The sequence below is a fragment of the Nansenia antarctica genome (assembly GCF_963989245.1).
Source record: "Nansenia antarctica genome assembly, chromosome: 5".
Lineage (NCBI taxonomy): Eukaryota > Metazoa > Chordata > Actinopteri > Argentiniformes > Microstomatidae > Nansenia > Nansenia antarctica.
In genome coordinates this window covers 67,226,981-67,253,319 of record NC_137690.1, presented here as the reverse complement: position 1 = coordinate 67,253,319, position 26,339 = coordinate 67,226,981, and the positions used below count along the sequence as shown (strand labels likewise).

Here is a 26,339-nt window from a genome sequence, read left to right as displayed (position 1 = left end):
CCGGAGAACCTGGTGGGCGCCATCCTGGGAAAAGGAGGGAAAACGCTGGTGGAGTACCAGGAACTGACCGGAGCCCGGATCCAGATTTCCAAAAAGGGAGAGTTCATCCCCGGCACCCGGAACCGTAAAGTTACCATCACAGGATCGCAGGCGGCGACGCAGGCCGCCCAGTATCTGATCAGCCAACGGATCACTTACGAGCAGGGGGTGCGCGCCACCAACCCACAGAAGGTGGGCTAAAAAATAAAAAATAAAGGAATGGAAAAAGGAGGAAAAAAGAGTGGGGGCTGGGGGAGGAATGCAAGAAAGAGAAAAAAGGAGAGGAGATGCAAGAATGTCGGAACGAATCGTCCACACGTTCACTCGTGTTTTCAGTATTTCTAAAAAAAAAGATGCGAAGCAAAAAACCCGCTGGGAGAAAGAAAAAAAAAGTATCAATGGCGAAAAACCAAGGAAAAAAAAATCTGTAAAATGTAAATACGGTTTTATTACTTAAGTCTTGATCTTTCGGGATTTTTTTATTGTTTTTTGGGTTCTGTTTTTTTTTTGGTTTTGTTTGTGTATTTTTTTGGGAAAGGTGGTGAATACCATTTGAAATGGGCACACTGCTGTCCGTCCTGCAGTTTGGAAAAGGGGGCGGTGGGGGTATTGGGGGTCGACCCCGATGGAATCAGCCCCTTTCCCCACCCCGACCCCCACTCCTGTGTAGCTCACAGATTCGTTTTTCTTCAGATTTGCCTTCAGTTTCAATTCGCCCTACTTCACAACCCCTCCGTCCCTGTCCCCCGGTTGCCCCGCCCCACTCCCCACGTGACACCCTCACCCCATAAGGGTCTGATAAGGCTGCAAACAAGTGTTTGGTTTGAGATCTTAAGGAAAATAATTATAGTCGATGACACCCCCCCCCACCTCTCTGTCTCTCTCTCTCTCTGGCCCCTTCCTTGCCCCCTCGCCTCTCTCCCCCTTGGCCACCCGCCTCCGGTCTGGGCTGAGGAGGAAGGGTGGGGGGGGGGGAGGAGATGAGGTGCAGATCAAGGCTTCCACACATGGCTTGTCCCACTGTTCCCTATAACCTCACGCTGCACCGTGGGTTCTGATCTAACCAGGTGCATGCCATGCCAAGCTCCTTGTTTGTATATGAGACGCTCGCACGGTCGTGTTGTCAGGGCGACAGCTGAGAGGCATGAAGCACCTCGTTGGGTCAGAGTTCTAGAGAGTTCTAGACTTCTAGATATAAGCGAAAGTACGTACAAGTTTTGTGGCATTTTCTCAACCAGGTTTGCAGTCGGATATGATGAAAATTATTGTTCATGTTAATATTATTATTATAGATATCATCGCTATTCTTCATTATTTATTAATATGATTTTCACCATAAAGTTTGATATTTTCAGTTGTTTTTTTTAAATCTGTGAATTCAGGTTGACATGAATGTAAAGACTATATTTTTGATTTTTGTTTTTTAATTTAAGTGGATTGAATATGAATAGTATGTCATATAGTGTAATATATGTCTTATTTAAGTCCAGTAAGTACTGCACCATAAGAGGAAGGGTCAGATTTCATATCCAGGAAGGAAAGAGCAGGACATTATCAACTCACACAGACACACACACACACACACACACACACACACACACACACACACACACACACACACGCACACACCCACCCACGGTCAAAGTCTCTGATGCCATTTTTTGGTGCTTAAAAAGGGATTCTACCATATGTCCTTTGCAGATTATGCTGAAAAACATTCAGACTAGTCTATAGAGGCCTACATATCTGCAACATGAAAATGCCACTAGCACCCGCGGGCCCAAGTGCAGCGTTCACCTTCTGGGTGAGATGGGCACCATTCTACCATGACAACACGGCAATGTTGTTTCAATTCTCTCTAGCTTAAATCTCTCTTCCCCCCCTGGAGAATAGCCTGTCTCCCTCACTTGAAAGGGCCCACAGCAGTGGTAGTGACTGTAATGTTGTGTCCTCTGAGAATGCTGCACTTGCGCTTGTGTCACTCCGAGGACCGCTCCGTCTAGACAACCCGTGATCGAGAACCAGGGATACAAGCACTTAGTACCTGAGGTGTTGACCCCCCCCCCCCCCCCCCCCCCGCCCAGTGAGGACACGTACTACTGAAATATAAAAACAAAACACTGAAAAATGGGAACGTTTGTTAGTTTGTTGAAAAAAAAATCACACCAGGGTCCAGGCGGTTTACTGGATCAGTCTTGTTGCAAGCAGAGATATACTATATAAGGCAGTGTGTGTCTGGGAGAGGGTGTAATGTTTTCCCTAATAACGGCTCTTATCAAGCAGGGTTATTCGGCCCATGTTAAAAAAGAGGGATTTGTAATGTGCTGTGAGGCCGTGGGGGGAATATTACAGTCCAGCCAAGTCTAAAAAAGCGTGAGTCATTCTGCTGTTTTGCGAAATGCAGGGATCCTCCCACTAGCCTCTCCATGCAAGGGATACACTGCCCACTATAGACCCGTAAGCTGCTAAAGATGCTGTTTTTTGTTTTTGTGTTTTTTTGTGTTTTTGTATTTTTTTTTGCGATCGGATTACACTGAATTTCGTCTTAATGCACTGTGAAGTGTGGGAGCCGTTCTCTCTAACCGGGCCACCAGGGTTAGGGTCGGGGTTTTTTGTGCTGTTGGACCTGTGTCGCAGACATATGAGTTTACTGTATATTGGCAGGGAAAATTTACTCATATGAAAATACCAGGCAACTAAAAAACAGGCAACTAATCTCATGAACAATACCGTCCATATCAATCAAAACAGATCCCAGTGGCGTTGCCAAGCGATTGCATCAGTTAAGAGGATCAATCTTTCCTGGAGGCCCTCATTGTGTATTCTGATCACGCCTCACCTTATCAAATGGCAACAAATTCCTCATGTACACCACCATGAACTAATGATCCTACACTAAATCATAGGGGTGCTATTACAGCTTTCGCAAATGAAGGTCATGTGGTTGTAAAACTGTTGTTGATTGGAGGATGGGATTGGGGAGGAGTGGCAAGTGTCAGTTATTCAGCTGTTCAAACCAGGAGAAATGACAGGGACAGGGTCTGCTGTGACAGGGTTACTCGTTATTTTAAAAACATACTCTATTTGTCTGACACCCCCTTTTTTTTATCTTTGCTGTTTTCAGACAAACAATTGAAATTGTACTATATTCGGATAGCCAAAAGCAAATAACTGGCTCAAAGAATAGTCGTCATAGTTTTAAAGTGTGATGGATTCTAAGCCAAAGGAGGGGTGCACCAAAAGCTTGAACCTCTCTAACTCGGTCTGGTGATGAGACTCTACTACTCTCCAACCAACAATTCTAGACACAAGTCATGTAAAGGAACCCTACCCGATAATGTGCCCATCTCACATTACGAAAGAATTGGAATGTTTTTCTCTCTCATGTCTATTGGAGCGACACTGAGCGCATATCTCTACAGATTGGTAAGGAGGCTTCTTTATTCCCATCTAATACCATTCACTTTCCTCACCCCACAACCCCCCCAACCCCACGTACCTCCGTGCACCCCCATTCTTACACATCAACCCCCAGAGTGCCCTCTCACATCTCTCCATGGGTGACAATGTCTGGTGTTACAATGCATGTCTGCTTGCCCCTTCCAGACCACCACCACAACAACATTAAAAACCAACACAACTACCACCAAACAAATGAGTGTCTGAGTGTCCCAGCTAACGCGTCAGGGTAGAAAGGGCAGCAGTAACATCCTCTGGATGGTACAGTAGAGCGGTAGAAGTCTAATTACAATTGCAGATCACCTTATGATCATTTTGCCAGCTGCGGTGTAAACATTTCTGGTCACAGTGGGAATAGGTAAGAGTACCTGTAAGAGTACCTGTAACCAGGCAACCTGTAACCAGGCAACCTAGAGAGACATGAACAAGCCGTATTCCATACCTTCAAACCTCTGGCCAGTCGTTTGAATTGATCCTTTGTGTTGTGTGTCACTGATAGGAGTGGAAACATTATGCTACATTTGGAATACATGCACATATATATACGTTCATAAACACATGCACATATAATATAGATTGTGAGGCAAATAAGGGAAGAACTGCTCGTTGTAGTCATGAAGCAATGGCAGCGAAGACTGGATGTAGGATGTAGAACTGTGACAAGTCCATGTGAACAATAGTTGTAGTTGGAGAGGTGCCAACAAAGTTAGTCAAGGGACAGCTTTGTTTTATTTTGAACTGACTCGACAAAACAACCCTATAATGTCGGGGCATTAGGGCGTCCATTTTTGTTTAGTTTGTAATTTAGGGGATCTAGATCAAATGTGATGAGTACTGGAAGCAATACACGTAGTAGTAGTAGCATGTTGTCCTGTCTTGTCTTTTTATTCAGTCTGTCTTGTAAGAGCTTTGGATTTACCTAGATGTTGAATAGGTTTACATAATTTCTTTTTTTATTTGTGAAAATGCTGCTATTTGATAAGTGATGTACTAAAACTAAAGGTAAAACATATCTGATTTGTCAATTAGCAGGATGCTCTAGAAGTATAATAAATGCTGTACATGCTGATAAGATAAGAACTGTAATAACAAACTGAAAAATAAAACCTGTGCCAAAATAGATCTTTACAGATTGAAACTGTAAATGCGTGATTTAAACATTAGATGAGAGGAGACATACTTTTATAAGAAAAAAAATGTGAAAAGTGCCAAACGAACCATATTTATGATTTAATAGAAGGTAATAGAAAAGTGACGGTTTTAAAGAAATAGTTAAGAGTGAAATAGATTTTTAAAAGCACTGTTTAGTTGAACGTTTATGACCCCTTTATTATCTGCCATGAAAGACGGGATTGTGACAGAAGGGAGCTAACTCGTTAGCCAAGTGTTAGCTCATCACCCAGCACCACCATTCCTCGAATGCTACTGTACTTGGACTTTGGGGCTATGGAGGAATTGACGTATAGATAGGTTAGCATGGTTAATGCTACAAATGTTATTAGCATTCTTAAATACAGCCTTTTATAGTTCTGAAAATGTATTTTGTGGAGATAGATGTTATCTTTTTTGCACGGCTATATTGCATGATATCAAAGTGAAGCGTGGACAAAAAAAAAATCGAAGAAAAAACATTTCTAAAAAAAAATCTAAAAATAGGCGGTGTGTGTTGTTCATTTTGAAGACAAATCTTTGCATGCCAACAATGGTAGAGCATTTTGATATTATTTTACATATTTTCAAACTAAGACCAAGCGGGGATATAGTTTATTTGTACAAGGCCACAGTTTAACAATTGTTAGTTAGAATTTTTTTTGCAGGATGAGTATTTTGTGATAAAGTTGTCTAGGTATTAAAAACATTTTTAGAGAGATGTGAACAAACCTTTGATCAAACATGAGAACATACATTTGCTGGTTGTACTTCATTTACTAATAGTTTTCTTGCATTATCAATTGAGGATCAATTTGGATGCTAGCCAAATTGTTTTCTAACCTTTTTGAACTCAAACTAATTGTGTTTCAAGCTACTGCTTTTTACCATAAAAACCAAGATATTGTCCATGAATGTACTCACCTCTACATAAGTTTGCATATCATGCTTTCGATCGTAAAGTTAGGGCTTGAGTGTTTCTGTGTTCTGTGTGAATAACTAACATCAGGTAGGCCAGAGCGGGCCCTTAGTTTCATTCTAACCATCTGTTTCCCCACTCCCTCTGAGGTTGATTCTTGTCTTTATGTAAATATGCACTTTATATTTCTCATTTAGACACTCCTTCAAGGAAAATCCTTTTAAAGGAAACTAGACAAAGAGTTTGAGCTCTGTCAGAATAGGCGGCATATGTGCTCAAGGCATGATGTTTCCTCACACATTGTTGCTGTTCAGCTTTGTATTTCTCAATCCCCTTGGTTTCAAAATCAGAATTCAGGACAAAGCGCGTTTTTGTCGCTATCTTCATTGAATTTGGTCTCATTACGTAAATACATTTCCTAAGAAGTGTTTTGTGGAAAGTAAAAAAGCTAAATCCTCAAAATATTATTAATCCTCAAAAGAAGTATTTTCCCATACTGCCCATTGGCTTATGGAAACGATTTGAAAGTAATAGCATGTTAGCATTATATGTTCATTTTGAAGAAGGTCATTACTGACAACTTGGGTAGCAGTAGTGTAGATTAACCATCGGACAACTGAGGGGTTTACAATAGGCCTGTTAAAAAACGGATTGAAAATATCAGAAGCTGTCCAGCCACAAGAACATATATTATTTCCTCATTAAACCCTGAATTTGGACATATATGTATATTTGTGGAAAAGAATAGTGTCCAAAAAATAACATGATACATTTCTACCTAGTCTGAAATATAACCAAATTCATATCATCGTTCCTAGCTCTGCAGACAAAAACTGAGGTGGGGGTTGTGCATACTGTATGTGTATCCTCCTTTATCAGCTGTGCATGTGCTATTGTCTGGCTCTCTCTCTCTCTCTCTCTCTCTCTCTCTCTCTCTCTCTCTCTCTCTCTCTCTCTCTCTCTCTCTCTCGTGTCTGTGTGGGTCTGCAGCAGGTCAGCATCATGGTGTCCTTCTCCATGTTGTTGGGTGTACAGATCTGTTTTATGATGTTGCAGAGGAATGAAAACTGTGGTGACACATCATTGCTTTTCAGTGGGTGTGTGGCTATAGTGCTCAATTCAAAACCCTTGCGGTGTGCCCCAGACTCCCCCACGCTCTCACCCACACCCACCCACCCCCCACCCCCCACCCCCACCACACCCGCCGAGCCAGACATTCACTGAACCCAGGGTCACTCTTGAGCTTGAAACCCATCGAAGCACCAGCAATTTTAGACTGCATTTGTCATATCACTGTTTCAGTTTCTTTCTTTTTTTGTTGTTTTCCTGTTTTTTCTTTGTACAACGCTCTCTAACCTAGACCAATTATAACAAAATGCCATTCATGTGTATCCTGTTTACTCCCCCTTTTCTCCCCCCTTTTTGCACTTTCACTGCCCCCCTTTTCCAACCACTCCCCCACACTTCTGCTCCGACCCGCCCACACCACCAAACCCTGCCCCCCACCTCCTCCTCCTCCTCCTCCTCCTCCTCCTCCTCCCAGAGTTTCTCCTGAGTGCCAAACAAAAAAAAAACAGTACCATTCCAAACTTTTTTGAGTTTTCTTGTATGTTGGACATCCATTGGACGCACCCATGAAGCCAGCATGTTCCTCCATAACATGATGTCAGTCATGACGCCTCAACATTACCCAAAAGAAACAGATCACACAAAAAAAAACACCCAGAGCTAAAGCAGACCTGGATTAACCCGTAAAAGGCTGGCTACCTCTCATAAACTGCTTTTCCTAATTCTCTATCATCTCTTCAACCTCCAGGACATCATTGATTATGTGCCATAGTGTTGGGGGCACTTGTCACTCTCCTCACCCTCAAGTCTCTCCATTTGATTTCGATGGGAAAATATTAAACCCCCATCCTAATGACACTTTTTTTTGTTCCTTTAACATTAAAACACACAGAATGGTGTGAGGAGTGTAAGGGTCAGCTGCGCGGTCATCCCTTCTGTCTTCTGAACTTTTGAACTTTTCACCCCTCATGAACTTTATTGACCTTTTTCCTCCCCCTTCTATGTTCATCAAACTGTTTGGACTTAAAATCTCCATTCCATCACCAAACCTCTTTGAGACTGTGCAATTCTAGTTGACATGATTGGATTTTTTTGTTTGTTGCTCATCATTGGGACAATTCTGAGAGATAAAAGAATTACAAAAAAAAAATCCTAAAAAAAAGAACAAAATACAGACAAACAAAAAAAACTAAACAACTTGTTTCTCCACAATTTCATTTTTCTCTCATGTAAATATTTTTGTCCGATTTTGTTGAGCTGTAAAGAGAGGCGTGTTCAACAGAATGGGGCTGGCAGCATAAAATCGACTTAGTGGAACGGGTAAGGTGCACCCCCGCCCCCGTACATCAGCTCCTCAGCTCTGCTGCAGTAATGTGTGGTGTGATCTGCTGTATCTGCTGTATATCAACCATGCTAGCTACGCTCAGACACATGTATGGGAAAACACACCAGATAACACTGACAAATTTGATATGAGAACCTGGAGCTGAAAAAAAAATCACCTTTATGACAGACTTGTTTACATTTGCTACCATTGTTGTATTTGTTGATAGTTTTGTTTTCATTTCAGTGAGTGACGCACATATTTATCAAGTCCTAGTCATTGAAATGCCTGGTCGTGTAAGAACCTATCAATGTCACTGCTTGACTCAACACCCTGTTCTCATTGGATACACATGAGTTTGGAGAACCGTATTCTCAGTGTACAGTAGTACCCAAACCACAAAAGGAAGTTGAGCTCTCTCTTTTGTGCAATACAGTCGTTGTGGTTTACATGATAAAGTGATAGTTAAAATTAAAGTTATCATACAGTAGGTGGACTTTGGTGAATTTAAAGCCAACACGTAATGGCACCTGTAGTGCCAGTTGTGACATATCTTTATCGGTGACTTTAGAGATGGAAGGAGATTGAAAGTATTAATTCGACCTGGCTACTGACCATATCATTGCATAGCTTTGTGCTCCACTCACAATGTTTTATGCCGCCAGCCTCATTTTCTGATAACACTTCATGAGCTATTTATTTTCAACCTATTATATACTATTAATAAATGACAACACAACAAGAAAAGGGAATGACTGGAAAGGTGAATTATTGTTTTGTTTTTAGTATTTTAGTGGTTGCTTTTAACAACATTCATTAACTGACTTAAAGAGTATTGAATATTTAATGTTATTGTAGCATTGTGTTTGTAAAAAAAAAAAAAAAGTAGTGAGTTGTGTTTATTGACTTGTGGATTACCAGTGAAGTCGGCAGTCTAGTGCTAATATATATTAAACCTTTTTTTAAAGATTATTATTTTCCGACAGCAGCAACAGTCATTATAAATGTTCATTTTAGCATCACCTGTCTTCTTGTTGTCTTATTCTTCACCTTCCACGACACTCAGTCTCATCAAGTAACACATTGCAAGTTTGTGCCTGAAACCATGTGCTCGGTCTGGGGGCGGGGCCATATGGTGTGTGTGAGTGTGTGTGTGTGTGTGTGTGTGTGTGTGTGTGTGTGTGTGTGTGTGTGTTTGGTGTATGAGTGCATGTGTGCGGGAGTGTGTGAGTGAATGTGTGTGAGTGACCGTATGAGTGTGTGTGTGTGTGTGTGTGTGTGTGTGTGTGTGTGTGTGAGAGTGTGTGTGTGTGTGCATGCGTGGGTGAGAGTGAGTGTGTGTGTGTGTGTGCATGCGTGGGTGAGAGTGTGTGTGTGTGAGCGAATGGGAAGGCTGTTCCCTGAGCCTTGAGCGGGGTGGGTGTTCTGTCCAGTGTCCACCAAAGCTAAAACCTGTCGGGCTTCCATCCACCAATGGAATCCCCTGATGTTATAGCTGGATCTCATCATGTGACCTGAGTCAACTTTATCGTCCATAACCCCCCCCCACCCAACCACTCTCCACCACTACCCTCCCCTCCGAGCCATCCCCCCCCCTGCCACACACCAGCACCATGTGATGTTCTTCATCGATAACATACTACTCGACCAGATCCACATTAACCTGTCTCCATGTCTCCCAAACGAGTTGGTTGCCAATGTCAACCTGTCTCCCACATGACCCTCAACCATTCTCCTCCTATGCTGCCGGGGGCCAGGCCCACCTGACAATGATCTATTATTTAAGAAAAGGAAGAAGAGACAAAAAAAGAGAAGAGATAGAGAGAAAGAAAGAAAGAGAAGAATAGTGATTCTCAGGGTGCCTTCTTGATCTACCTTATTCTGCGTACTGCAGTCTCACACTTCTTTTAGGCCTAATGCTTTCTTACGGAGCCCAAAGACGATCATTTTACATGTTCATGTATTGTTGCTGACCAATTTTTTTCTGAGGGATGATATGCACCCACTGAGAGGAGCAAGCTGATGCTGTAATGTTTACAACCCTAAATGAGACCAACGCTGTTGAAAAGAATGTGTAGGACTAAAAGTAAAACAATCTCCAATAAGTACTTCTTGCTAAATGATGACGTTTCCATTCCTATTTTCTATGTGACATGAGGTAATGTAATTCTGAGTCATTGCATGTTCCTATTTTCTGCAATGAAATACAGTTTTTTTTTTTATGTTAGAATGGATGGTACATTGTGAAGTTAGTGCAACGTTTAGATGCTAACGATTTAAAAAACAAAAAACGTTGGTGTCAGTGTTAATGTCACCATAAAGGGGGGAGGGTTTGGACCAATGAATGCAAAAATATGTGATCACAACGTTGTAAAGGTTTTGTTCATTTGTACAATGGGTCAAATAAACCGTTTAAGCTAAAAAATCTTCAGGCAGACATCTTTAGTCCTAAAGATCAATGTCCACCATTTTGTTTACCAAATTTGCACTCAAAGAGGTACTTTGAAAACAGCATTGGACATAATGCAGTCATTACAATATTATAAGCAAAAGTCCCAAAAGAGGTAAGTTAAATCCTCAATTATATTTCTAACCCAATATGTCCCGATATAGAAATGTGCACCTGATATTGTGGTGTTTCACCCTTGACTGTTATAGGCATCTTTGAACAGGGGGCTAAGAGGACATGAATGACACCGTTGGACCATTGCTTTCATTGAACTAGGCTCAGGATGTCAGAGGCGTGTGCAATATTAGTCAATCTGAGGGTAACACAATCAGAAAGAAGGTTGGAACTCCTCTCTCACATCATCCCCATCATCTGGAGATAGTAGAGAGGAAACAAGCAAGATGGATCTGCCATTCTCATCCTCCCACTATCCCTGTGCACCAGTTCATTCAACCACAGCAAATACCACCCCCACATCCACCATGTCTCCAAGGCCACAGCCTATTAGCACCTGCAGCTTTCTCTCCATACATCAGCTATTGGTTTATTGACCTGCAGTAAGGTCTCCCGGGTGATTCATATTCACAGCATTGTCTGACCAAACCTGACTCACAAACTCCATGCACTAAAGAAGTTCCTCCAATTTTGAGAGCGAAAGAGAGCGTCTCGTCAACAAACAGTAGACAAACAAACAGTAGACGCCTCTGAGGCAATTTCAACAAAACAATTTGTGTCTTTTTAGGCAGCTAACATTTTTCCAACCCCAATATGAGACCAAACTGTTTTTTTTAGAAGCCCCAAATGTGAAAAACTTGAATGTGCCTGCCGTTAGGTTAGTTTGAGCCCTTTCAGAACGTCAAAGAACTGGGGGAGGAGGTAAGTTGCTCTGGGTTCGACTGACAATAACCGAACACAACAGGCTTTAGGTTTGCTTTATACCTGTATCAAGACAAGACGACATACAAAAAATACGACTCGATCTGTGTAAAACACACTCCCTACACCATCCTACAGAATCCTGTCCTGTTCCTCCAGGCACGCAAACCTCTGAGCATCTGGTGAAAGCGCTACTGTACAATGAAAAATGAGCAGGCCTCCTCAGAGCTCCCCATCTATCTCTCTGCTGTGGGACTCAGTGGTTGGTAGGACAGCTTGTGCTTCGTCTTTGCCAATGCATCCAATCCTGCTAATTGTGCACCGCTCCTCCCGGAGGCAGCATTGATCTTCTTTCTCCTCCTCGCTGCTCATTTTCCATTTTCGTTTGTCCGTCCGAAAGCAGAATCCTAGTGAAGGCCCGGCCCAGCTGCTCCATGGAACGTGTTTGTCCCGTTTGTCTCCTAGCGTTTGCTATGCATAATGTTATGGGTCCCATTTACCCATTATTACAGCAATAGAGAGAATAGGATCATTTTTTAATTTATTGGATTTGCATATATTGTGCTTTTCTAGACACCCAAAGCGTTTTTGAGATTGCAGAACTCACCTCCTCCCCAACCACTTTAGGTGAGGCAACAGCAGCCATTTTGTGCCAGAAAGCTCACCCCACATCAGGATTAGGAATCAGGGGGGCGACGAGGGGGCCACTGTGTGCAATGTATGACAATTTCCCCCTAATATGCCTTTGAAGGTTCATATCGGGACTAACTCGATTACATACGTCCTAGATCTCCCACTTGAGCTCTCGTCTCAGATCAAGGGCATCAAAGAAATCCCTCTACACAGTCCGCACTAAACCCTTGGCCCCACAGGTCGGTCCACAGGATGAAAGATCAATGATAAGAGACATGTTAGATGCAAAGGTAGGGTGTTGTCAGGAAAACATGACTACATTTCACATCTACATGAATCTAAGATATGTTGCTTTGCAGCAATAAATGTTTTGATGTGTTCTGATGTGTCTTGATGTGGTTCGCACCATCAGATTGTACGGTAATCTGGATTTCCTCTCTCTGCAGCAACAAATTACGAGACCTAGTGTAGCTATACCGTTTCCCCGAATTTTCAGTGTCCACAGAACGGCCACAACATCAGACCAACGGCCACTCTACTGTTCTTCTACCTACTTTAGGTCACTGGCAGGGGGGATAGGAGGGGGGGGGCTGTACATTTGCCAGAATAAACAACAGATGTTTTGAATTTGAAAAATACACAAGCACTTAATCCTTGGCAAATCACACAGTGCAATACGGCCTAATTGAATTCCTGGGAATACATCCCTCTGCCGTGCCTGGTTATTTAAGGCAGGGTTTATGTAGAGGATAAGAATACGGATGTGTCATAGGTTCCAGGGCTGAGACAGTGATACAGTGTCAGTCTGGGTTTTGTTAACACTCGGAAGAGGGCAGGAATGTAAGTCTTACAGCAAATGTGATATAGAATATGTACCACAGCAAAGTACTATGAGGTGTTCTGACCAAGAATTAGGGAGAATACACACATATACTGTATATGATTTATGAAGACATCATTGACATTCCATTGACTTTAAATGAGTGAGTGCCTGTGTTATTTGATTTATCACAATATATTGTTTATGTTAATTGTTCAATGATTTCACACTCTCTCTCTCTCTCTCTGCTTGACTCAATACGTGAAAGTCTGTTTGATGTTGATATTTTGTATCAAATTTACAAAGGGAAAAATTCTAAAATATAAATCAAATATTAAGGCAGTGGCTGATGAAAGCGATTATTTGGAATTTGCTTCAATCTCACATTGGAATGTATATTTTTGACAAACAGAATGCCATTTGTATTTGTAACAATAATTCCAGAAATGTTGGCAGCCTCTTCTATACCAGGACTCAGGTTTAGGGTATTTATTGAATGTTTTCATCTACTTACTGTACTGCATGTGTGTTTAGGGAACTAATATGTTGTCTTTCACTGAGGTTAACTTCAGAGATATAAGATATGGTTTAACTCTCCATATGTGTGGATTGAGATCATTGCCATGAGATTGCAATCCTTGAAACAAATCAACTTGTCTTTCAGCACTGCAATGTCTTCCATTTGCACTTACTTTCTTAGAATTGAACAAGTGTCCCACAATCATGATATGAGTTCATATCAAGTTCCTGGGCCAGGGAATAGTTTTAAAACCACACAGGCTACAACAGAACCCAAAGTTGGAAAGATCTTCACCGCACCAGCCTCAAAACCCGCCCCAGACACTACGTTCTAGAGTCTAGACCCATTCTAGAACATTCTAGAACAGTTGTTATGTTCTTGTCTCAATATTTCACAATGAGGTAAATAAACCGTACCACCTGACGTGGGAACAAGAGGAGTCCATCTCTGACCAGTATAAAAATATATTTTTAAATAGGTCACAGAGTAAATTCAGGATCCTAGGGCAGCTCAGCAAACATTTATCAACCTTCACAGCAAAGTTGAACCTCTTTATCAGACAGACAGTGCTTCCAAGGTCTCATCTTATATCTGCAAGCACTTACATGACAACCTTGCTTGTCATCAACATGCAACAGTGCACAACCTAGTTACCCAAAGTGGAATCTGGCTATCGTCCTTGGCAACACGTTCCATTACATAGGTATTATTCTAGCGTAAATACTAGAGAATAAATGAATAAGTGAAATAAGCCCAAAGGTGTTTTCTAAAACTGCATGAACTTATTTACCTGATACAGGGTAATTACATAAGTAATTACTGTACATTAGTAGTTACATTGGTATAAGGCTTATGTAATGAAAAGTGTAGCCATTTTCTACAGTATCTTATGATTAAGGTACAATATACTTCACCAGTTAGTACAGGATAGACAAAGCCTTGGTTACAGCTATCAACATATTTATTTATTCATCTGGTTAATCATTTTCTATTATTCAAAATGTTCTTAATTTATGCCAGTCAGATAAGCAAAATACAGAACAACGATTGTAATAGTTTTTGTATGTTTTTTTTTTTTGCTGTTGTAATTCTAACCAACATTACAGATTAAGTATCCATTTGTTTGAAAATAGGAAATACATTTCACTGGTAACTATTCCAAAAAGTATTTTAGATCTAATGAATGTTTTATTATGTGTATAAATATATTGAGAATAAATACATTTAAATTGCGATGCAAAAGCTGTGATTTTAAAACACTGTAGCGTGTACAGTGATTTCTTTATCAATTTTATGGTACATGATATGTTCTGCAATCTTGCAGTTGTTGTTTTTTTCTGTTCTTGAGCATATGCTTTAATAAATACATTTTTCTACGGTATACAAGAGAAACCCAAGCAGTGCTTTCTGTATTATTACAAATATTGTTGTTCTGGTTTACATAAAAATGAAACAGAGTGGGTGACATTATAGAATACCAAAGAAATCCTGAGTCTGTGTGGGTTGAATACATTTGCATAATGAGAATAGGTATCTGCTGTGTGCGTGCACGTGTGTATGTGAGAGAGAGAGAGCGAGTGCTTTGGGGCGGGGGGTTATTTGCTACTTGTGTGTGTGTGTGTGTGTGTGTGTGTGTGTGTGTGTGTGTGTGTGTGTGTGTGTGTGTGTGTGGGAGTGTGTGAGTGTGTGTGTGTGAGTGAGTGAGTGTGTGTGTGTGTGTGTGAGTGTGTGTGTGCGCGCGCGCCATTATTCATTTTCATCCTCTTTAGATTTGGGAGTGCTTGCCAGCATAAATGTGAGTGTATATGTCAACCTCATTTTATCCCAAAACATAATTGCCAATCCTTGACGTTCCATATCAAAAGATTTACATTACTTGGGCGTATTTGAACAATTAAAACACAAAGCCAGCCGCCAAGGACTACAAAATATACAGACTACAGTCTCACTATCTCTAACTGGTACAATACATTTCAGGGCATGCTAATCCATCACTGTGTGGTATACTTAGGTCCTTTTCCCTGGTGGATACTGGCTGCGCAGTGAAATTCTAACCTCTTCTGAGACCGACCATCCTCTCATCAGCTAACTTCTGGCCACCGGCTTGCCACAGTTTTGACCATCCACCTGCTACTCTGAGGTACCCCCAGGACCGTTCCAGCCCTACAGGGACATGTTAAGTCTTTTTCAGGCCTTGGGAAAAAGGAACTCAACCTTTCCTGTGAGGCGCCAGGCACTCTTAGAGGCCTTAGATGGAAGATTCTGTGGCGTGCCACTGAGCCAGTGAACCATAAGGGAGAAGCAGCTCCAAATGGCTTGCCCCAGTTTGAGAGTGAGGCAGTTGTGTGTGTTTGGCTGATGGTAGTGTGTGTGTGGGTGTGGGTGTGTGGGTGTGCGTGTGTGTGTGTGTGTGTGTGTGCGTGTGTGTGTGTGTGTGTGTGCGTGCGTGTGTGCGCGTGCGTGTGTGTGTGTGTGTGTGTGTGTGTGTGTGTGTGTGTGCGTGCGTGCGTGCGTGTGTGTGTGTGTGTGTGTGTGCGTGCGTGCGCGTGCGTGTGTGTGTGTGCGTGTGTGTGTGTGTGTGGAGTGAGAGAAGGGTTACAGCAGCGTAGAGGAGACAGAGAAAGGTTAAAGACAGTCCTTAAGGTAAGACGCTCTGAGTAGGACAAGCAGGGAGCAGCACAGTTAATGGAGCAATGACCTTGAACTGACCTTGACACTATTATTCATGTTTTCAATAGTGCATCTTCAAGTTATTAGAGTTTATGACCATTCAATAACTCCGAATAATTAAATCAGGTAAAGTAGCCAGGAAATTAAAAGGGTGTTCTATGTCCAGAATACCCCCTTGAGACAAAGATGAGCCTAAAACAGCCTAAAATGGTCAGACCGTCAGCAGTTGGCAACAGAATCCCTTCGAAAATTCAATTGTAAACTGAACTGTATTGACTTCATTTGAAAGGCTGGGGTTGGAGGGTCAACAGTGTGTTTGCCCAGAGTAACAGAATCCTGGGAGAGAAAAGCAGAGGTCTTTCACTTGGAATGACAGTTATGGTCAAAACAGACTCATATTGCTTCCATTACATGATTACTTGAGGTAGACATTGATCCTAATTTTTTACATACAGTACAGTAAATACATCCATTCTGTAATTCAGATTATTGAGTGGTTAGGTCTATTTTTTTCCGTCCAGCAATATTTCTGACACTATCATGGGTATAAAGTGTACTTTCTGATTGTAGAACAGCTGATACAGTATCCAATCATTTAAAAAATAAGGAATCAATAACAAGAAAAACTTTAACACTTTACATTGTTGCCCCTATACCTGTGTAGTTACGTTGTAATTACTGTGGTAATAACATTGTATTAACACGTTGATACTTATGCATTAGACACGTATTTACTAAGCATATGGAGTTGAGCGGTTCCTGTTATCACACTAGTGGAATTCGGAACAGTCCTTATATTCCACTTGTGTAATAGCATAAACCAACCATTATTATGCAATTATTACACACATATTACCAACAGACTATGTAAGAGCAGGTTAATAAAATATTATTAGTACAAAGCTATTACACAGGTATAGGGGGAAACATGAAACAGGTTCTAATGTCATACTAGTTTCATACTAGTTCCCATCTAATTTCATACTAGTTTCATACTAGTTCCCATCTAATGTCATACTAGATGGGACCCATAAGTCAAGCCTGCTGGTCTTTGAGCAGGACAGGAAGAGCAGGCCTGTCATTTTGTCAGTGGGTGACATTACAGTTACAATAACAGTGCATACTAAGCTGTAACAACAGCTCTGGCGTCAGACAGCAGCAGGCACATGAAGGTTAAATCAGACTCAGAGAGGAGGTATAAAAAGCGCCCGTGACCTATTTTTTCTCTGCTGCTTCCCCCGTTTATCTAGTTCACCCCCTAAAAAAAACAAAAAGACATGGAGACGGTGAAGACATGTAGCCCCCCCCCCTCCCCTCCCTCCCCTCCCTCCCCTCCCGTTCGGAGAGCTGGACAGAAGGAGCGCTGTGGGCACATCGCTGCCCAGCGGCAGATGGAGGCACAGCAGGATTGGCATTAGACGCCGGTCCTCCACATCGGGTTACGCAGCCCCCTCATCCAGCGTTGTGAACCTTGGCCTTTTACAAAACGAGAGGCTGGTGGCCACACAGGGACACTCTGGAGACTGGACTGTCCTCTACAGGCCACAGGGAGAGGGGGAGTGATAGTCCAAAAACACACAAACACACACACACACACACATTCACCTTCTTCACTATCAAAACACATCGAGCTGGTAGGGTGAGTTAGGTAGGGACGGTATGGTAGAGTTATCAAAGCCGATACAAAAGAGGATGGATCATGACAATGTTAAGTGTGCAGTAGGAAGCGAGTTGGTGCATTTTTAAGCAGGAGAACGTGGTGTCATCTGGTCTGTCTCCTAAAGGGAGTGATGCTGCCGTCCTGGCCATAACCTGCACAGCTTCTGCAGAGAGGTCCAGCTGTACACAATAGACATCAGCTGTGCCATCCACTATGAATAAAAGATGAATTACATTGAGATATCATTAAAATATGCTGTCTATTTTCCGCTAAATTAAACCATCGCCCTCAAGTGTTTTTTCGACTGTGTTACTAGTTCATAATGCAGTTTTGATCCAAATGCTTTGTTTTTATCGTACACATCTGGTCAATGTTAATGTGAACATTCTTCTGCTTGTTTCCTTCTAAGTGTTTCATCCTCAATGTGGGTGAAGGTGTCGGGGGATAACACCTTCTCCCCCGACACTGTTTCACACAGAACATCTGGATTTTACGAGGTGACACTGACATCAATATGGAAATAGTTCATTTGTGGGCTACTATGGACTTCAGGTGGAGGTAGAAATTGGGACGACGGGCTCATTGTAATGCACACTTGTTTAATCCCATTCCTCGTTCCATTCCATGAATTACAATGAGCCCTTCCTCTGGTTTCTACCTCCACCAACCTCCCCTGATGGATCTCCTATCCTCTTGTTGGTTATACTGTACAGTTAACAGTAGAAGTGTTGTACGGAACTACAGCTGTGGCTCAGGTCACATGATGTGTTGTTGCAGTGATAATGTACCAGACCTGGGAAAAATACATACATGTATATCTGGAAAATATATATCTGGAAAATAAAATAAATAAGACATACATATCTGAAATATTCACATTTGAAAAATACATATCTGAAATGTATTTTCAGAATGAGGAGTGCTTGTAGTACTTTCAAATAGACAAAAAAAGTACTCCTTGTAGTCAAGGAGCTAAATACACTAAGAGAGTATGAATGGGCTTGTATATGAAGGGGTGTGCTCGAACAGGAGCTGATTGAACTTAATCAGATAAAGTACTTAATTAGATAAATTACTCAATCAAATAAATTACTTAATCAGATAACGAGCCCATTCATTGTCTTTTAGTTCACATATTTGAAACAGCTTTTTAAAAAAAACTTTGAAAACCTTGAGGTGCACTTGATTTTAACCTACCAGGGTTACAAGGCAATGGAATGGTCTCAGTAGTGCAAATGCCAACCTAAATCAAACACACCTCCTGTTTTTTTCTTCAAAAACATTCACCAGGAGACCTGTACATGTACTGTATTAATTGTGTTAATTTTCAGGAGGCTTTTTCAAAGAAGAGGGGGGGTTGCTGTTGCTTGGCTCAGCCCCCACCCCCCACCCCCTCCCTCTACACACAGTGAAGGTCACAGCAAGGACTTCCTCCCCGTAGGGAGCACTGTCTTCACCGGTATGTTCCTCTACCACTCACCACTGTCATCTGGGAATAGTAGAGGGATGAGGGCTATCACATGCATGCCCATACATGGCTCTCCATGCTTCTGCCAACTAGGGGTCCTAGAAACGCTTTCAGGATATTGAACAAATGGTCCAGTAGTAACAATAGGGGAAATGGCATTGAGGTTGTCATGGAGACTGGCTGCAAAAAGGGCTGCTTTCATAGCGTAAATGTCTGACTTGCCTTGTCTGTGAGTACATAGCAACAGATTTGATTCATCTCAGAACATCATGTTTTTTTTTCGGTGGAGTAAACAACTCCACACATAAAAGTATGAGGAAGATTTATAAATGATTTAATAAGAAGGAGTGTATATGTATGCGTTAAAATAGGTTTGTGTCAAATGGCTTTCTTGAAACTTGAATGGGGCGATGTCTTGTTATAGGGCAGCAAAAGTTATATTTTCTTGCCGTTTGAGTTTTTCCATTATGTTTATCGACAGATAGGCTTATACAACATGTGTGTGTCTGTGTATCTTCTAGGGGATTTCAGAGCAGAGCAGATCAAATAAATAAATAAACAAATAAATATTCTATTACCAACAACAACAATCAGAGAACAAAAGACTCAGTGACAATAACAAGCACAGGAAGCAAATGTAAAAGAAATCCATTCCCCGACCCATGCTCACCTGAATTATGACGCAAGGACATTGAGGCTTTAGATTCTCACTGTGTGTGTAGGCTTTTAACAACCTCTGTCAAGATTACACATCCCCAGTGCTTTCCTGTGTTTAGTTTCTGCTATTACTGCAGAGGCGGCCATATGCTGCTCAATGACATCCAGCTGTATGAATGGGAGAGCGGAGTGCGTCATGTGAAAGCATTAGTATGCAATCAAGTTGCTGGTGCGGTACGACTTTTTTTTTTTTAAAGCTCTCTATCAATGCAGCCTTTCAAAATAGTTTCAGTGAGGCAGATATGCCAGTTATTTGTCAAAAGGGTAAAATTATGCCCCCAAAATGAACATTTTCACATTGTGCCTAAAAAAAAAAAAAGCAACGCAATTTACTGTCATTCTTAAGTCAATGTGCCATTTGGTATGTCAGAATCCATCGTTGAATTGCACCTTCAACTATGTCAAATGCTCAGAGTTCATATAATTGCCCTGGAAGCAAAGGGACACAGAGACAGAGACAGAGACAGAGAGAGAGAGAGAGAGAGAGAGGGAGTGAAGAGAGAGAGCTCTACGCAGTTTTCAGGCACCTATCTAAGACATGTCTGTGTTCTTTTAGCATGCTCAAAGTGGTGGAGCCCACGTACAGACAGACATCGATGAGAGATTGAACCCCCGCCCCCCCCTCTCTCTCTATGCTGCTACGGAGCGCCGCCGTGGTCCTTGGCAGCTCCACGTTGCCATGGAAACCCTCAAATTGCCGCAGGCAGGCTGGAGCGCGCTGGTTGAAAAGGAGAGCGGTACAGAAAGGGGGAGAGAGGAGGGGAGGAGGAGAGAGGGGGAGAGAGGAGGAGAGAGGGGGAGAGAGGAGGAGAGAGGAGGAGGAGGAGAGAGGGGGAGAGAGGGGGAGAGAGGAGGAGAGAGGAGGAGGAGGAGAGAGGGGGAGAGAGGGGGAGAGAGGAGGAGAGAGGAGGAGGAGGAGAGAGGAGGAGAGAGGGGGAGAGAGGAGGAGAGAGGGGGAGAGAGGAATCGCTGCAGTGAGGGAGAGAGAGAGGGAGGGAGGGGGTAAAAGGAGGGGATGGGTACGGGGAGGCAAAATCGGTTCTCCAATTCATTACCCTCACAAATGCCCCCACCCCCCTCCCTCTGTTCAAATCTTATCATTTGCATCGGTTGGGGCGCGCAAAAGCCCAATCCCTGCTCTGTAGTCTGGACACGTTGTATCTAAACTTCAGACTGCATTCAATTATTCATCTGCCTCACTAGACAGTGCTCACTGTTCAGGCAACCTGCAGAGCCTATGGCATAAAAGAACTATAGCACGGAGCGATAAGACAATAATGCAGATAATGCTATAATGCTACAGACTATATTTATGATCCAGATAAGTGCTGCACCTACGGCATGGCCACAATCTCACTGTCCCAGCTGTGATCTGACCCCATGACCTTAGAATCGCTCTGCTGGGCACTGATGACCATGTACACAATGTCTGAAACCCAGTAGCCAGGATAACATGATGTATCTCCTTCTCCCCGTTTAAGGATGAATGAGTGTTCTGCTCAAGTGGGTCACGTGGTGATGAACACCCACTCATTGGCCGAATGTGGAAGCTCTTAACAGAAGGTCATCCAGGTACAGTGTAAAACTGCCACATCACTAAATGAGATGTACACTTAGAGCCGTGTTATAACTATGGGATGTACACTTAGAGCTGTTATAACTAAATGGGATGTACACTTACAGCTGTTATAAGTACATAGGATGTATATTTAAGCTGTTATAACTAAATGGGATGTACACTTAGAGCTATGTTATAACTAATATATAGGCCTAGTTGTTGTGTAACATGCGAACTAGAAGCCAAGTTATGCTGCTCCATACCTCAATGATTCACCGGCTCCCTTAGCTTCAAACACACACACTCTCACACAGTGCCCATATCTCAAAGAGAATTCTTAACAAATGTGTTATCGTTTTGCGCAAACCATGACCTCGTTAAATCAACAAGCCTACAAAATACACTTTCACACCTAATACGTTGGGGAATTTCTATGTAAATGTTGCTCATGACTTCGTGATTATACACTCACAATACCGAAAGACAATATACCCCTTTGAAAACCCAGTTTCTGTCTGAGATGTGAGGGTATCTAGAGCTGGGTAGTGAATGATGCGTACATGCAGGGGGTGGTGGGTGGGTGGGGGTACAGGCGGTGAGTCTGATAGCGCCAGAGGTGTCTGTGGCTGTGCCTCATTAGAAAACATGACCATACTCCAGTGCAGTCTGAGAGGGAGGCAAAGAGGCAGCCCAGTTAAAGCACAGTGGAGGAGAAAGCCTTGTGCCATAGCGCCATCTGCTGGCAGAGTATTCTCAGGGAGATACATACTGTAAAATTCTTGGGGTGCTTGAACTAGTCGGGTACAATGGGACCAGTGGAACAGACTCTGAAGTGTAAACACAGCTTGCAAGGCAAGCAAACCTAAACACACTTAGTTTTTTTCTTTAAATATACAAAACTATTACAAATAGGCCTACATATTTCGCCCAAGTCTGGTTTATGTTTTATTAGACAAATGGCTTTCAGCTCAAAATGACACCCAGGTGAACAAACTTTGTAGGATATTAATTGTCCAAAAGCCAAATCTTTTCCATAACGTGACAAGAAATAAGAAATAAGAATTCGTAATAGCATTACTGAACAAAGTTTGATGATGATGACACACAATCGCAAACTCATCAATCATCACCATGCCTGATTTTCTTCTTTTTCTTCTTCTTCCCTGAATCCACCAGGTCACCGTAGGAGATGTCCATGGGTTCCACTTTGACTTCCACCTCTTCTTTCACATCTACGTCTGGATACACAGTGTCCTCCGCCTCCCCTCGGTCTCTCTCCTTGTCCTTCTTCTTCTTCTTCTTCTTCCTCTTCTCCTCTGACGGCCCAGCCTCCCGTGCAAGGACAGTTATAGTTACACCTTCCTCCTTCACACACACCATCCCTTCCCGCACTTCCTCCTGCTGCTGTTCCTCCTGCACCTCCTCCTGCTGCTGTTCCTCCTGCACCTCCTCCTGCTGCTCCTCTTCCACCTGTAACACCTCAACTTTGATCAGTTTATCCGTGGCCTTGTCCTTGTCCTTGTCCTTCTTCTTCTTTTTCTTTTTCTTTCTCTCCTCCTCCATCACCGCCGTCACCACCTCTTTTTTGATCCTCGCAGGCGTCGGCTGGGAGACCGAGGGCGGTCTGTCCTCCTGAGCGGCGGCGAGGGTCGGGGTCTTGCTGCCGAAGGGCTGAAACCTCTGGCGGAGCCCCGGGGGGATGGTGGGGGGCAGGGCGGCCGGGATGGCCATGGGGGCCAGGTTGGTGCTGCAGTCGCCGTAGCTCTCGCAGACGTTCAGCAGGCCGCTGAAGGCGGGGGCGCAGAGTACAGCTCCAGAGTCCAGCTGGTCGCTGGTGAGAAGGCGGAGGTCCGTGGCGGCACTCCCCAAGGATCCCCCCAGCACGCTGTAGATCTGGGCTCTAGCACCAGGGGTCTGACTCTTCACCGTCTGGAGCCCCGACAGCGGTATCTTCAGGTTGCTGAAACTGAGGGAGAGGTGGAGGAGCGAATGAAAGAAGGTTACAGCAAAACTTGGCAATATTGGCAAGTGATAGCCTATGTTTCTAGCAACAACAACAACATGTCTGACCAGATTATATAGTGTTTGGAGTAACAAACAAAGATGATTGGAGAAGCTGTGTCACTCGCATTACCTTTCGGGGTTAAAATTGTTCGGAGCTTTGATGAGCCATACTTCTGTGTTCTTGTCGCAGATGTTGTCAATCAGTGTACTGGTGCAGGGTTGGTGGGCGAATGACACAAAATCAGCCGGACACTGAAACCTTTTAGGCTTATCTGTGAGAAGGGAGATAGAAGGAGAGAGATGGTTGAGTACACACATGCAGATCATCCTTTAGGTGTCTTAATACCAATAACCCAATATAACTGGCTAAGTTAGCAAGTCTAGAAACTAGAGATTGTTCCTTTCCATGTTTACAATATGCTATAAGCCAGCCGGCTACATTTATTAACTCACCCAGCTTTCTTCGTTTTTCCGGTGACGGTGTTTCGATAACACTCGCCGGCTCATCATCACTCGATGAAGAAGCATCTGTTGACATGTTGGAAAATGTGGTGTTCTTTACCTACAATATGACATATGAACGCGCATGGCTTCCGCGACAACACGTTACGGAATCAACTTTGACCAGGAAGCACTTCTTTTCGGTGTAGACTCGAGAAGATAGGAGCTGCGTAAGAATTGCGCAAAAGAACGCAGGTTGCGTCAAATCTTAGTTGCAGTCTCTGGGTTGGCCACTTGGTGGCGCTCGTGGACAATATCTGTCGACTGTGATACTCTGATGACACGGGGCATAATTATGGGTCATACGTGTTTGTGCCCATTATGGGTCATACGTGTTTGTGCCCAGGGGAAAACAATAATGTTGTCATGTATGTTTTTATCCGGACATTTTTTTTTAATGTTACTCAGCCTAAATACAAATTCCGCAGCAATGATAAAACACAAATAGCAAACAATCAATGACTATATACATTAACAATTACACAATTATTATGCACCGAAACCTTGATATAACAATGACTATATACATTAACAGTTACACAATTATTATGCACCGAAACCTTGATATAACAATGACTATATACATTAACAATTACACAATTATTATGCACCGAAACCTTGATATATAAAGATAGAAAGCATAAAACACACACTATTGGCTATGTATCCAGGAATCAGGCAGCAGTAACTTCATCAATAATCAGTTATAATAAGATTATTCTGAGATGAGAAGTTGAGGTGAGAAAAAAAAAATCTACGTAGATGTAGACATCTACCAAAGTTGTACATTCAGGATGGAAAAGATGCTGCCAGAAAAGGAAACATGTCAAAATCGCTGGAACTGTTTAAATTGGCCCATGGCATCCACCCAAATGAAAGACTTCAAAATAGGATCAAGAAAATTAAAGAGGCTATTAAAGAGATGGCACGGCAAGAATCAGATGATGATGATGATGATGAAGAGTTTGTTGATTGATTGTTTGATTGATTGTTTGATTGTTTGATTGTTTGTTGATTGTTGTTTGTTGTTTGTTGTTTGTTGATGTTAACAACAGTGGTTAAAGAGTTCCATGGTACAAGCAAATCAGAACGCTTGGAGAAGATCCAAAGGAGAGGTGGTGCCATCATCACCACATACCGATTGTTTGATTGTTTGTTGATTGTTGTTTGTTGTTTGTTGATGTTAACAACAGTGGTTAAAGAGTTCCATGGTACAAGCAAATCAGAACGCTTGGAGAAGATCCAAAGGAGAGGTGGTGCCATCATCACCACATACCAAATGCTGATCACGAGGCACACAAGATCAAATCCCCATCAGCTAAAACTGCCAAAAGTGCTCACGCGATACCTGCCAGAAATCGTCTACTTCTTACAGACACCCCTGTACAGAATAACCTGAGAGAAATGTGGTCTCTTTTTGATTTTGCTTGTCATGGGGCACTCCTTGGTACATCTAAAACCTTCAAAATACATGTCATTCAGCCGGGATGGCCATGGGGGCCAGGTTGGCGCTGCAGTCGCCGTAGCTCTCGCAGACGTTCAGCAGGCCGCTGAAGGCGGGGGCGCAGAGTACAGCTCCAGAGTCCAGCTGGTCGCTGGTGAGAAGGCGGAGGTCCGTGGCGGCACTCCCCAAGGATCCCCCGAGCACGCTGTAGATCTGGGCTCTAGCACCAGGGGTCTGACCCTTCACCGCCTGGAGCCCCGACAGCGGTATCTTCAGGTTGCTGAAACTGAGGGAGAGGTGGAGGAGCGAATGAAAGAAGGTTACAGCAAAACTCAGTGGAAACTAGAGATTGTTCCTCTCCATGTTTACTATGCTATAAGCCAGCCGGCTACATTTATTAACTCACCCAGCTTTCTTCGTTTTTGCGGTGACGGTGTTTCGATAACACTCGCCGGCTCATCATCACTCGATGAAGAAGCATCTGTTGACATATTGGAAAATGTGTTTGTTTTTTTACCGATAATATGACATAATATGTTCATATTATGAACACGCATGGCTTCACGACAACACGTTACGGAATCAACTTTGACCGGGAAGCACTTCTTTTCGGTGTAGACTCGAGAAGATAGGAGCTGCGTAAGAATTGCGCAGAGGAACGCAGGTTGCGTCAAATCTTAGTTGCAGTCTCTGAGTTGGCCACTTGGTGGTGCTCGTGGGCAATATCTGTCGACTGTGATACTCTGATGACAGGGGGCGTAATTATGGGTCATACCGTGTGTTTGTGCCCAGGGAAAACAATAATGTTGTCATGTTGTCATGTTTTTAACCGGCCATTTTTTTTTTAATGTTACTCAGCCTCTGATTGTAAATACAAATTCCACAGCAATGATAAAACACAAATAGCAAACAAACAATGACTACATGAACAATGACACAATTATTATGCACCGAAACCTTGATATATAAAGACAGAAAGCATAAAACACACAATATTGGCAATGTATCCAGGAATCAGGCACCAATAACTTAATCAATAATCAGTTATAAGAGATGTTCTG

General features: G+C 42.7%; 3 protein-coding genes across 5 annotated transcripts in view; 2 read left to right on the top strand and 1 right to left on the bottom strand.

The window, feature by feature from the left end:
* The window catches only part of nova2 (NOVA alternative splicing regulator 2), a gene marked incomplete at both ends in the record, with an annotated part of 49,865 nt that extends 49,625 nt beyond the window's left edge, over positions 1–240 (top strand). For all 3 annotated transcript variants that reach the window (XM_080532777.1, XM_080532776.1, XM_080532775.1), the window contains one exon: positions 1–240. This exon is cut by the window's left edge and continues 795 nt beyond it. In XM_080532777.1, coding sequence (XP_080388903.1) covers positions 1–240 — 240 coding nt within the window.
* LOC308158275 (5'-3' exonuclease PLD3-like) overlaps positions 1–26,339 on the top strand; it is a gene marked incomplete at both ends in the record, with an annotated part of 402,256 nt that overhangs the window by 145,011 nt on the left and 230,906 nt on the right. The gene's annotated exons all lie outside the window — the stretch shown is intronic.
* polr1g (RNA polymerase I subunit G) lies at positions 22,272–23,922 on the bottom strand. The gene is made up of 3 exons (XM_080532704.1): positions 23,787–23,922; positions 23,464–23,605; positions 22,272–23,295 (listed from the first exon to the last, which is right to left on the bottom strand). The coding sequence occupies exons 1-3, from the start codon at positions 23,869–23,871 to the stop codon at positions 22,449–22,451; spliced, it is 1,074 nt and encodes a 357-aa protein (XP_080388830.1). The 5' UTR covers positions 23,872–23,922; the 3' UTR covers positions 22,272–22,448.